Here is a 12802-nt window from a genome sequence, read left to right as displayed (position 1 = left end):
TTATTGTAAAATTGAGTGGGTACATGCCCATAACCATGAGACATACATGTGCACGACTGAGTTTTCCTTTGATCTACGTTGCTAATGACAAACATCCATTTTCCAGCTGTCATCTCACATACTTAATGTCACATATTGTGAATTTTTCCTGATGCTTTGTCCCACCTAGCTCAAAATAAAGATAACCCTATCCTGTCCATATTATCAAGGAATTTAGCTGAAAACTTCAATTACATTTGGGCCTTGATCATATTAATTTCATGTTTGGCCTTAATGGAATTCAAGTTATTATTTGACTACAGAGTAACAATAGCAAGTCACTCAATTTCTGTGTACTTGCTATATAAGTCACAGCATCAGGCACTAACAAATAAATACATAATGGGAATGGTCTGCTGTCCTACTAGACTGGCTACTGATGGTCATACTCAGTACACTGGAAAATGTTCCTCACTTAATTTATGCTTTGGCTTAGAAGACAGAATAATTCTTTCGGTCTCCAAGTTCAAGGCATTTACCAAGTAAGTAACCTGCCTCAATGTACCAATCCAAGAAGTTAACAGCAAGTAAGGTCAACAGCAAGTTCTTAAATTCTGGACACCACAAACATAACATAAAAGGTTCTTTTTCTGTATTTTTTGCCAAATTTCATACAGAAAAAGTGTCAACAGGAGGAATTTGTGAAGGGAGTATTTTGCAGCTCCTAAATGGTGGTGTCCAAAATAAAACAACACTGCTTTAAATCTGTCAGCAATCCTTTTTTGTTTGGTTGGTTGGTTGGTTGGTTGGGTTTTTTTGGGTTTTTTTTGTTTTGTTTTTTTTTTTGTTGAAATGACTGGAATATACCAGAGACCTCTCAAGTCTCAGAAATCTTTGGACAGAAGGACTACCCATAATGATTTAAAGAATGGATGGTCAGTCAGTGGCTCTTGAGCATCTCAGCTGCAGTGTGCAGCTAAAACACATTGCAATTGTCTTACAACTATCGCTGGAGCTGTGCTGGAGTGACCACTGGAGGATGACCCACCTATACCACCATGGGAAACAGCCAGACTGTGGGTGCAGGAATGGACATGGATGAATCATCGGTATAAACTGCACCATGATGGAATTAGGGAACTATCATTTTTTTTTTAATTGTGAAGTACTTCAAGAGCTATTAACTCTTATATCTCTGAAGTATAAAGTACATGTTTAATGACTCTCACCCACATGAAGACTTTAATATGCAGCTCATTAATCTGGAAAACTAGTTGTCCTTCACTTGCTAAGATTAGCATATTTCAAGGGGTTCTCTGCCTTCTGGATAGTTTTTCCACATGTGCTCTAGTTCAGATCCCTCGCTGAGGGTGACAAACTGAGTAAATTGATTTCCATCAGACTCTACATTTTACAAAAGACCGCAGCTAAAGAAAGTTGGTGAACATCTTTACCAACACTATAGCCTGATGTAATTTTCTTCTGATGAGGTGGACTACTTCTGGTCAAAGAACAAGTTACCCAGCAGCATCTTCTCTGACTAAGAACACTAGCTGAGGATGCAAGGCAAAGATTAAAGAATCAGCAGAAAGATTAGAAAAATCAATGTTGCAGCTCAATAAAGTCTGAGATTTCAAGCGCCATTGGTCTTGAACAACAGACACTCACCTATTACAGATAATTTGGCTGATGCAATTGCTTCCCTCGAAGCAAAAGTCACCTCTCCAGAATGATGCGGTTGGGCATTTTTCAGAACAAGTTTGTATTTGTTTCCATCTGCTTGTACCTCCCAGTCCTCATCTGACTGGATCTCTACATCATTACTGTACCAGGCAACTTCAGTAACTGGCACAGCTTCACTTAGAACGCAACTAAATGTAGCTTTCTCCCCCAGAGGGACTTCTACATCTGTGAGAGGCTGCAAGATCTGTAGGCGCCATTCTGCAGATAAAAACAGGTGATCAAGCCCTCAGTTAGAGAAACAAATAAAAGCAAGAGATTTTGTGAATATTTATGCTGAAGCTCTGGACAGTCAGGCCTTGAAAATCAATGTATCATTTAAAGAGAGGTTATGTAGGTATCACTAGGACAGAAGGTATCACTGGGGACTGAAACTTCCCAAAACTTACAGGAGCAAAACCCAACCTAGCAATGTATTTCCTTCCCAAGCAGTAGAAAACCACAATGAAGATACTATGCTATGACTAAGGATGGCTGTTCTTGTACTCTGAAGGGATTCTAATCTCCACAGGGGTCTCCAGTAATGGCACAGAAGACAATCATGCAGAGATAATGTTGTTACTGATATAACTTTCACCTTTAAAGTCCTCAAGTACTTACAAACACAACCCAACTCAACAGAATAATGACAACTGTAAGGCAGTCCTTTGCTGCTAACTCATGACCAGCTGATGCTGCTTATATCTATGTCATAGCATTTGGAACAAGGGGAAAAAAAGGAAATTGTAAAACATCATCTATGTATTGTGTGGGAAGAAGATTTAGGTAAGAAGCAAGTAATAAATGCAGTTTTTCCTCTCTGCTACTCATCATGTTTTCCTGTTTCATTTGCTCTTTCCAACTGGAAATTAAGATTCCCTGTGCATGAACACTTCAGTTACCTTTCACTGTCAGGAAGGCTGAGGTCACTGCGTCGCTGCACATAAAAGTCACCCTGCAACTGTCCCGGGGAGTTAGGTTCTTCAGCAGCAGAAGATGCCTGAGCCCATTTTCAAAGTAAACCATTTCAGTGTTTTCTGTAGTTTTGGCAGGTTCATCATCAATCAACCAGTTGTAATTGTAGCACTCAGGCTTGGAAAGATAGCATTCAAACAGGGCTTCCCCTCCTTCCACAGTTTCCACATTCTCCAAGCCCTGGACAATGCTGTTCTTAGCTAGCAAAGAAGGACAATGAACGGTATTAATTGTTTGGCCATGCATATCTGAATTTAACAAGCCTTGGAGCACTGGATGACTCCCACTGCTGGAAAGCTGACAGAAAGGATGTAGATGTGATAACCTGTGCTTGTAGGTTTAATTACTGATTTCAAACACTCTCTAACACAGTACTGTATTTAAAGGCATCTTAATGATAAACCTTTAGAATGTCTAGTATTTAATCTAGGCTTCCACCTGAAACCTGACTTCTGTTTTTACAAGTGAAGAACAAAAGGGTGGTATTTATATGAATCAGGCCAATAGTCAATAGGAATGGATAGCTCAGGAAGATGAAGTATAATCAAACTTTCTGTCCCACAGTAGGAAACACTTCCCACATATGTGCCAGGGAGCACAATACTCATCATAACTGGGGATATTTCAATCCACTGACAGCTCATGATGAAATCTTTCTACCTTTCTTGCAAAGCAAGTATGAAAGAATATTACAGCTGGCTAAGCCATAGTGACGGTAATCTGCATTAACAAGTCTGCCTCTAGGAAACTCACAGGAAGCTAAAACCTGTATTAACAGTATTTTGCATGGTAGATTTCTGAATTATTACAAAGGCTCTGTGATAATGTATTAGGTTCATTTTCACATGCGTGTGTAGTGAATTGTGTGGTCAGAGACATGCATGTATCTCCATAACCATTTGCATGCATTGGTTGTCATTTCTATCAGACTGATACAAAATTAAATGTGGGCTGGTGCATGCCGATATAATTTATGTCAGACCAGCTACATGGACAAACACATGCACAACAGTGGGAACACACGCTTGAGTAAATACAGTTTACACAAATACCAATGCCATACAATGGTCAGCATGATCTATGATATAAACCAGTGCCCTGAGACATTCCTTTTTAGATTTCTGTAATTATTATGTGAAATTATTCTAATCAAAAAGGAAAGAAAAAAAAAACCTGAACAATTTATTTAATAGGAAAAAAAATCATTAATTATTTTTAAAAAATCTGTATTTTATAATAATAATAGTTATGGATAGTAATGAGGGGTTTGTAAATCCTTGAAGGAAGTATAAGCTTTTTAAAACAAATCTAAGCTGCTTATTTGTGCACTTTTTGAGTGCTGGTTTCCCTAATCACAAAAAGCAGCAAATTGTAAATCCTGCCTCCTCTGGGATGCTTTTAGATTACATTCATTAACATCTGTTAAAATTCCTAAAATGAAAAGTGCCTGTCAATGTAGAAAATATTATAATAAACAGTACTCTTCTCTTCTGTACTAACAACTCTGGTTAAGCAAGAAGAATGAATAATTGTCACAAATATTCAGAAATGAAATAAAAAATATTGCTTCATTGGTTACATTGACCCACCTGCTGAACAAAACTAATTATTCCATAAACAGCAGGGAAAAAAAAAACAATAAATATATAAAACCATAATCTTATTGTTAGTATTTTTATTTACTGTTTCTCAGGGCCCTCACAAATGTTGATGCCAAGTGAGAAGGAAGGTAATTCCTGAGTGATCAGTATTTGAAATGAGTAAAATATTAAGCTACTTTAGCTTAATTGAAAAGAAAATGAGTGTACACACTACCCATTACTGTGTGTAAAGGGCACTCTGGAACAGCAAAAAGTACTCTGATCATTCTTTTGGACCAACATTAATCTGCGATTTTGCAATAATTCAGCAGGACACATCCCATTGAACTGATGTTCCAGTTCATTGTAGAAGAGGCATAATGTGCAACTGCTGTAGTGAGTGTTAATTAGAGCTAAGCTTCAGTCAAATGCTGCAGTTTCATGTTCAGTTCCTATTGACTCCCAGCTTTCATCACTGTTACCAGTACTGGAGTGGACACCAAAGAGCGGGTGTCTTATGTGTCACTTATTGAGAGGTGCTGACATGATTTTTCCACCTCTTTTATTTGGAACCCATGATAGTCTTCCTCTTTGGCTGGAAGACCTCACCTTGAACATCAAGTGTAGCCATCACTTTAATGCCTTCAGCTTCACATGAATAGATGCCAGTGTCTTCTGGTACCGTAGGTTTAATTTTTAGCATGCTTACATTCCAGTCCTGATCGATAATCACTCGCTGCCCATCTGCATGTATTTCCTGATCATTTTTCTTCCATATGGCGTGTACTGGCCTAGAATATTGGCATATGAACTCTGCTGTGCCATCTTCATCAACAGTTATATCCTGCATGGGACTGACCACTTCAATGGTTGGATCTGTTAACCAACACGTCAGGAAGGACATGCATTAGTGGATCCTCATGGAAATTGCAACTTAATGGTTTTTGACAAGCACAGAGCCTGTGAGGAGCAAGCAGAATGACAGTGCAAGCAGGAAGCTGACTGGGCACACTGGGGATTAGCAGTTTAGTCTGTGCTTGTGTCAGCCTCAAGCAGGATTGAAGCAAAACTGGTACATTAGAATATAACAATCACACTGGAAAATGGGCCACCAACAACTAAGGCTTGTGCTTTAACAGTCCTGAATATGAACTTCTGTGCATAACATCAGCTGAGTTCCCTTATTTTTTCTCCCACCATTGCTGAAATCCTCTAGACGGGAAGCACTGTATGTGAAACACTTCTGCTTCCCAGAATGTGGCAGGAGCTCATGTGTGAGACAGAGGACTGCAATGAATGGGCTGCTGTGAATGGTTCCTGTAACTCTCAACCTCACATAGCAATAGGAAAATGCCACAAACTCTACTGGAGGCCCTGTGTAGGAGCAAACTACAACCACTCACTGGAAAGAAATGCAGTACTCAAATGCAAATACTCATTCCTGCCCTGTGCTGGCTATATATCAGGAGTCACTGGCAGCATGAAGAGCAAAGATCCAAGACAACTGTAACAAAAAAGAGCACTTCAGGAGACGGGTACTTATTGCTTTGGTTAACCATGTGTTCCTCTGCAGCAGAGACATAGTTTGGGGAAAAAGTAATACAATTTTATTTACAGCAGCTGAAAGTAGAGTTGTGGCATAAACCATTTCAATCCCAGAGAGCCTATAAAATGCCAAAAGCAGCAGGATATGCAGCTCCTCTGAAAAGGTGAGATCCATGAGGCTGCTTTTAAGCATGCAGTCTTTCTCTTAAAATACTAGTTCTGCTTCTTGGGAGGTAGCTGTAGGGCACAGCAGATATATCTAACCTCAAAATATTGTGAAAGCACCCAAGGAGTTCCTCCTGAGAAATCAAACTGAACCATCCACATACAACTACAATACATATGCTAAGAGAAAAATCTCAGGGAAATATGAAAACAGAATTCTCCTTGCAACATCCTTCTCAGGAACCTATGTCAACTTGGCCTCCAAATTGATAGGGCTATAATGGGTCATAAAAAGATGACAGAGAAACCTGATCTACATCCTTATCTTTCAAATAGTTGTTCTGATCATAAGCAGCTATAATAAACTATACCTGACCTCTGTCTGGAATGCTCCTCTTGAGACTGATGCATCAGGCTGAGGATTTGGGATGCTACTAGCAGACTTTGGGAAGCAAAGATGGTGTTGCAAATGTCTTTTGTAAACTTGCTGCAAGGTTTGATCCTGCTCCCTAATGCTTCCTCTGCCACTTTTCTGCCGTTTGTGTTCATGGAAATGAGGTATCAGTGGCAGATTGTGGGTATGTTTTGATTACACCAGGACTGAAGGAGCCAGGAGGTATCCGTGCAGCTGGGGAGTAAAATACCATCTCCTTTCATAAGATGCAGATGTGCTCCTCACAGCAAATGTCACCTGTGGTCTTGGAGAAGGAAGGTGTCCTGGTTCCATTGTCCCATTCTCTTTGCCACCACTAGACTAAGACCCAGGTGGTTCACTGATGCAGAATGGCAGAAAGCTCTTTGGGATTTGGAAGCCGGCATGTACACTGGAGCCTGCAATTCCCACACTGCCCAAAAGGGTCAGAAGGCAGCGGCAGCTCCTTCAACCTTTTCCATTTTCCCCACCCACACATGAAGATGCCATCATGCTGTGCTACTGAATGAATGCAGTTGTAAGGCGATGATATTGTGAAGGCCCAATAGGGAAAGCTGTCATGAGGTCTCACTATAGAATACATCCAGTTATAAGTATGCTTTACACCAGGAGAATGGGGCACATGAAGTAGAGAGAAAAACAGCTTGTTCCTTGATGAAGAAAAAGGCATGGATAGCTAGACAGACTGGAATATACCTAGGTCAGTCAAAGACAGATCTACTTTTAAACTTCAGGACAAAATAAAGTGCATTAAATTGGCTGTTAACACAAACACAAATTTTACTTTCCTATTAATTCAGGTGTTACTGAGCACAGTGTAACTGGGTTGTTATTTAAGTATCTTTCACATTCTTATCCATTTATAGTCACATACTACTGTGATTCATGTTTACATTAATGCAATCCTGCTTAAATAGAAGTACAAAATATCCACATACGAGTACTTGCATGAACTATGGGATTGGCCTAAATGACATTCAGAAGTCATTTCCAACATCAATAATGCTGTGATTCTGTGAAATGAAAACTTCTCAGGAGCCCTAACGATACCTAATGATGCATTTATTTTTAATTTATGTTTTAAGCCCAGTGGAGTTCTTTGCCTGGATAGCTCAGAACCAGGTTCTGTCTCTGAAAATGTGAAATTCGAAATTGATACAAATGGACATGGGATGTGTGGGGTTTGCACTCTATGTTGCTGCTGCTTCATTCTGTTATTAGGAAGAAGTGAATTTGGCATTTTATCTGACAGCTAAGTATAGAGGGCATATACAGAGAAGGAAACATCAACCACCAAGTACAATCCCATGCTGTGGATCATTCATATTATGGTAGACCAAATTATGGTCTACCATATTACGGTAGTCCAAAACCAGGACAGACAGTCATAGCATTGGTGTAGATTCCAATAAAGAACTCTTAACCCTTCATATCTCCATTATATATAAATCCATTTTCCAAGCTAGGAATAAGTATTACTTTTGTCTGAAAAATAAAACCTTTTCCTGATGGCTATAAAAGGACTGGATGTGAAGGAGCTTGCTTTGTCAAGTCTGGAGCTCAGTGTTATTTGCAGCTTGTGGCTACCCTTACCAAATGAGAAGAATATTTATCCAACAGACCAGAAAGCTTTACTAGTGCAATGATGACCATTACTATTCTGGCAGTCAGCAAACAAGGCTCATTTTATCAGTGTTACCACAATGTCCTATACTCTTTGGTTTCCAAGAAGAGCTCTGGAGCCATCAATATAACAGCCTTGTTTTAGGACCATGCTGAGCACAGCACCAGGAGCCTAGTCATGGAGCAGCACAGTGGTAATTTTGTGAACTTCCAGCTACATAATATTTGTGGTATTAGAGAAACAGTTGCAGGGGGAATAAAAGAAATCAGGTGTTATCACAGTGATTTATGTTCATCTCTACTTAGAAGTCAGGTGAAAGCAGCAGCCCTGATCCTGCAACCCTTCCTCGCCTGAACCACTATAAGAATCGATGTGGTTGTACCTCTAAGACTTCTGGCATAAGTATGGGTGACTTGCAGAAGCAGAGGGTTGCAGGACACAGAAGAACTATTAAGGGATTTGGTAAGGGTAGCCTGGAAGGCAGAAGCACTAGTGCACTGAGCAAGTCCAGAGGTGGCCATGTGTTTCTCTCTATGAAATACCTTTGACTAATAATTTAGCTGTAGATATAAGGGACCCAGCTCTGAAGGTGACAGTGCCGGAGTCATGGCACGCCACATCATTTAGGGTTAAAGTGTGGATTATCCCGTCCTGCTCAGAGATTTCAGTCACAAAGTTGTTGTGAAGGGGAGATCCATCGAGCCACCACTGCACGTTCTTCACGCCCGGGTGCGAGAGCTCACAGGTGAACGTGGCTGACTCACCCACAAAGACGTCTGTGTTCTTTAAACCAGAAACTATGACTGCTGCTTCTTCTGTATAACAGAGCAAGAGAAGGTGCCAAAGGAAAACAAAAAACATAAACATAATGTTGCTTCCAGCAGACTAGCCCAAGCAACAGTGCAAGTTATCTGGAAGAATTAAACTTGTAATCCTGTTCCAGGGAAAAAAGGAGCTAAAACTTTCTTTAAAGGATTTAGAAACCACCTTCCATTCTTCACCTTCTTGCAAGCGCAGCGTGTGTGTCTGCAAACACTGTTTCATTGGGAGGAAAATCCACTCCATGATCATCTGCAACCATCTGCATTGACATTGTATGAGGTTGGAGGCAGAGAGGTAGCTCAAGATTTAAATATTTACTTGCAGTACTTTAAAAGAGTACTAAGAATATCAGTGATAGAAGCTGTAATCAGTAATAATAATAATTCCATGACTTTTTATGACCACTGCTCGAGCAAATAGTTTTTCAGCAGTACCACCATCTACTATGGTACATGGTACGGTCAGTACTTTGAACTATTTTAACTTGAGGTTGGTCCAACCTCAGCCTGGAGGTAAGAGTTTATATCATCACTGAAATCAGGAAAGGAAAGGACTGCCAACTCTTTGCATCTGAGACAAGTTTGGCCAGTTACTGTCAAAGATTTTGGAACAAGAAATCCAGACAGCAAAATCAGAACATTTCCACCACATTTCACCTTACCTTGCACATACACAGAAGCTGTAGTGATCTCGTATCCAGTGCTACAGGTATAATCCCCACAGTCATCAGGCTCTACACCATGGATGATCAGCTCAGCAATTCTGCCTTTCAGCTTCATCTCATACTTGTCACTGGGCTGAATGACCACCCCTCCTTTTCTCCACTCAACAGGGGCATCAGGCTTGGAGATCTCACAGCGTAAGACAGCTGTTCCCCCTTCTTCAGACTCTACGTTTTTCAGCTCTTCGTTAAACAGCACAGGTAGTACTGTAGTAGAGAAGCAGCTTCATTAGTAACACTGCTCAGAGGTGAGAAACTTGCTTACAACTTCTCCAGCTTCACAGTTCCCCTCTTTCTGAACCACAATTTGCCTGTTGGTAATGTCAAGCTCAGAGCAGGATTTTAAGCTGTGCCATAGCCAGACACTCATGGGATCAGCTGCTGATATTATAAGGGTGTCCACTGCTGCTCCATAAAGGATTGCCATAGGTCACAGGACCTCTAAGGAGGTTCACATGGGCAAACCCACAGTTTTCAGTGTGAGCAGGTAGGGGCACAACAGTAACAATCACAACATTTCCTACCTTTGACTTGCAATGATGCAGTGGTCTGCTGATCCCCTGAGTCGCATGTATAATCGCCAGCATCCTGAGCCTCAGCATCATAGATGATGAGCTCAACACGTGTCCCCTCTTGCCGGATCTCATACTTGTCACTTGACTGCAGCACCCTATCTCCTTTCCTCCACTCCACGGGTGCATTGGGTTTTGTCAGCTCACAGTGTAGCATGACTGTACCACCTTCTTCCACCTCCTCGTTTTTCAGCCAGCGTTTGAAAAGCACAGGCAGGGCTTGAAAGGAGAGATGGTGCAAAGAGAAAAAAAAAAACAAAACAGGTGAAGAAAAAACAGAGGAATGTTTTACTTTTAAGGTACTGATAATGCCATTCATTAAGTTCATGCACAATTCTGGTTGCATTTACCTAAGGAGATTGAGGCATCCCTGCTACTGTCAGCATTAAGCCAGAGAAAGGAGGAGGAGGGAGAAGAGTTAACCAGCATGAAATATTTCAGTTCTACAGGAGCTGCATTTCTTCCCCTGAAGTTTAGGCTTCTTTTCACAAAGAATTCCCAAATAACTTCAGTAATAATTTCTGAAGCCCAGATGGTTTTTCCTCCCCAAAATATAACAATGGAACAGGATGAAAGCACACAAAGAATACATAACTGCAAACTTAAGGCTTCAGATCATGAAGCTAGGGATGAATTCCGAAATAATTAAGGCTGACAGGGCCTTCAGTGGTCTTCCATGGATTCCTCCACCCCTGTGGATCCCAGTTCCACAGCCTGACCACCCCTTCATTGTGAAAGGTTGGGTTTTTTTCCCCAGTCTGGATTTCTCTTGAACTTGTTGCCTCTCATCTGTTTTCTGAGCAAGGAAAATCTGTCTCTCTCCTCTGTAGACCCCTATTAGGAAGCCATAAACAACAGCAACTAGGTCCCCCCTCAACCTTCTCTTCCCTGAACTGAACAAACCCAGATGCCCTGTCCTCTCCTTATATATCATGTGCAGCCCCCTGATAAACTTGGTGGCCTCTACTGCATTTGCTCCACTGCCTCAATGTCTGTTTTGTAGCACAGAGCTCCAAAAACAGACATACACATCTCTCACCACCGCTGAGCAAAGAGGAAAACATACCTTTAACCTCCAGCCTGGCAGTAGTCTTCCCATCAGCTGTGTGGCAGCTATACTCCCCTGAGTCTGCATGGTTCAAATCATGAATGACTAGTGTGTGCACATTCCCCTCCTGCTTGATGCTGCACTTCTGGCTGGAGCGGATCACTGATGTGCCTTTCTTCCACTCCACTGGGACATCAGGCTTGGACACTTCACAGGACAACTGAGCTGTGCCACCCTCCTGTAGCTCCAAGCTGTGGAGTGCCTTCACAAACGTGACTGCAGCAACTGTGGGGAAGAGGATACCAACACTGCTGCAACCGCTTAATCCAGCATTGTCCCCACATCAGAACTGGGTACCTATTTGTAAGAGCAAGTAGTGATAGGACAAGGTGGAATGGCTTTAAACTGAAAGAGGGTAGAGAGGGTAGGAAGAAATTCTTCACTATGAGGGTGGTGAGGCCCTGGCACAGGTTGCCCAGAGAAGCTGTGGCTGCCCCATCCCTGGCAGTGTTCAAGGCCAAGTTGGACAGGGCTTGGAACAACCTGCTCTAGTGGAAGGTGCCCCTGCTCGTGGCAAGGAGATTGGAACTTCATGGTCTTTAAGGTCCCTTCCAACCCAAACCATTCTGTGATTCTATAGTTACATTTTGAACCAGATTAAAAAGGAGAAAACAACATAAGATACTGACATGGCTCATCTTTCAAAACATTCTACATAACTTAATGGAAAGGTTTTTCAGAGTTTTCACATGGGTTTTGGAGTAAGTATGATCTAAACCCACGATAAGTAGGAGATTAATTCAGTGACATTCTTGACATTCTTTAGATTCTAACATATCTCAGCTGCTTGTTTCAGGATAACTTGGAAGGTCTTCCAAGGATGTTTGCTTTACTCCATGGACTATAAGAAGGACTGAAATGACTGTCTCAGATGAATATCTCTGACTGTTTAATGCCTAAATTAGGTTATCAGAATCTCCCAAAATATCCAAGACCTCTCCTCCCAAATGCACCTCTCCAGAAACTAAAGTTATGTTGACAGTGCTTATGAGTACCTGCTCAGCCCCTCTTCCTAGGAGGGTTCCTCACCTTGGACTGTTAGCTGTGCTGTTGAGGTATGCTGCCCCACTTTGAAACTGATGGGCCCACAGTCTTCTAGTGTCACCTTCCTCAGGATCAAAGTGTGACGTGTTCCTTGGACTCTGATCTCATTCATTTCATTGGACTGCAGGGGAACATCTCCCAGGAACCACTGGGCCTCTTGAGTTGTTTCCCGGGACAGCCTGCATTCAAACACTGCGTCTTCTCCTTCACGCGAAGTGACATCCTTCAGCATCTCCACTATGGTGGCTGCTGGTTCTTTATGGAAAGGTCAACAGAGTTTGATATCTACTTTCAAGTGATGCTTCTTAGGTTAAACATTTTGTTATGCTCTTTCTTGGCAGTACTATATTATTTGAAAGAAAACCACAAAGCACTAAGCACTAAATGCATAGAAATGTAAATGTACTTACACGGATATGTAGTAACATGTTACATTCTTACAGATGCATAATGCATGTGTGTGTATATATTACACACATATATATGATAGTCTATAGAATATGCATGTTCTACTG

At 41.3% G+C, this 12802-nt stretch overlaps 1 protein-coding gene across 1 annotated transcript in view; it reads right to left on the bottom strand.

Annotated features, from left to right (window-relative positions):
* OBSCN (obscurin, cytoskeletal calmodulin and titin-interacting RhoGEF) overlaps positions 1-12802 on the bottom strand; it is a 152360-nt gene that overhangs the window by 40749 nt on the left and 98809 nt on the right. Inside the window, exons 60-67 of the mRNA XM_057398901.1 lie at positions 12273-12542; positions 11202-11468; positions 10088-10354; positions 9504-9770; positions 8563-8835; positions 4863-5129; positions 2601-2873; positions 1648-1920 (exon numbers count right to left, since the gene is read on the bottom strand). Of these exons, the coding sequence (XP_057254884.1) occupies positions 1648-1920; positions 2601-2873; positions 4863-5129; positions 8563-8835; positions 9504-9770; positions 10088-10354; positions 11202-11468; positions 12273-12542 (2157 nt within the window). The remainder of the gene's footprint in view (positions 1-1647; positions 1921-2600; positions 2874-4862; positions 5130-8562; positions 8836-9503; positions 9771-10087; positions 10355-11201; positions 11469-12272; positions 12543-12802) is intronic.

The sequence above is a fragment of the Pezoporus wallicus genome, unplaced genomic scaffold, assembly GCF_028554395.1.
Source record: "Pezoporus wallicus isolate ANWC-B61680 ecotype Strahan unplaced genomic scaffold, APGP_CSIRO_Pwel_v1 contig_3487, whole genome shotgun sequence".
NCBI lineage: Eukaryota > Metazoa > Chordata > Aves > Psittaciformes > Psittacidae > Pezoporus > Pezoporus wallicus.
The sequence above is the reverse complement of the archived record's forward strand: the minus strand, read 5'-3'. Positions and strand labels throughout refer to the sequence as shown.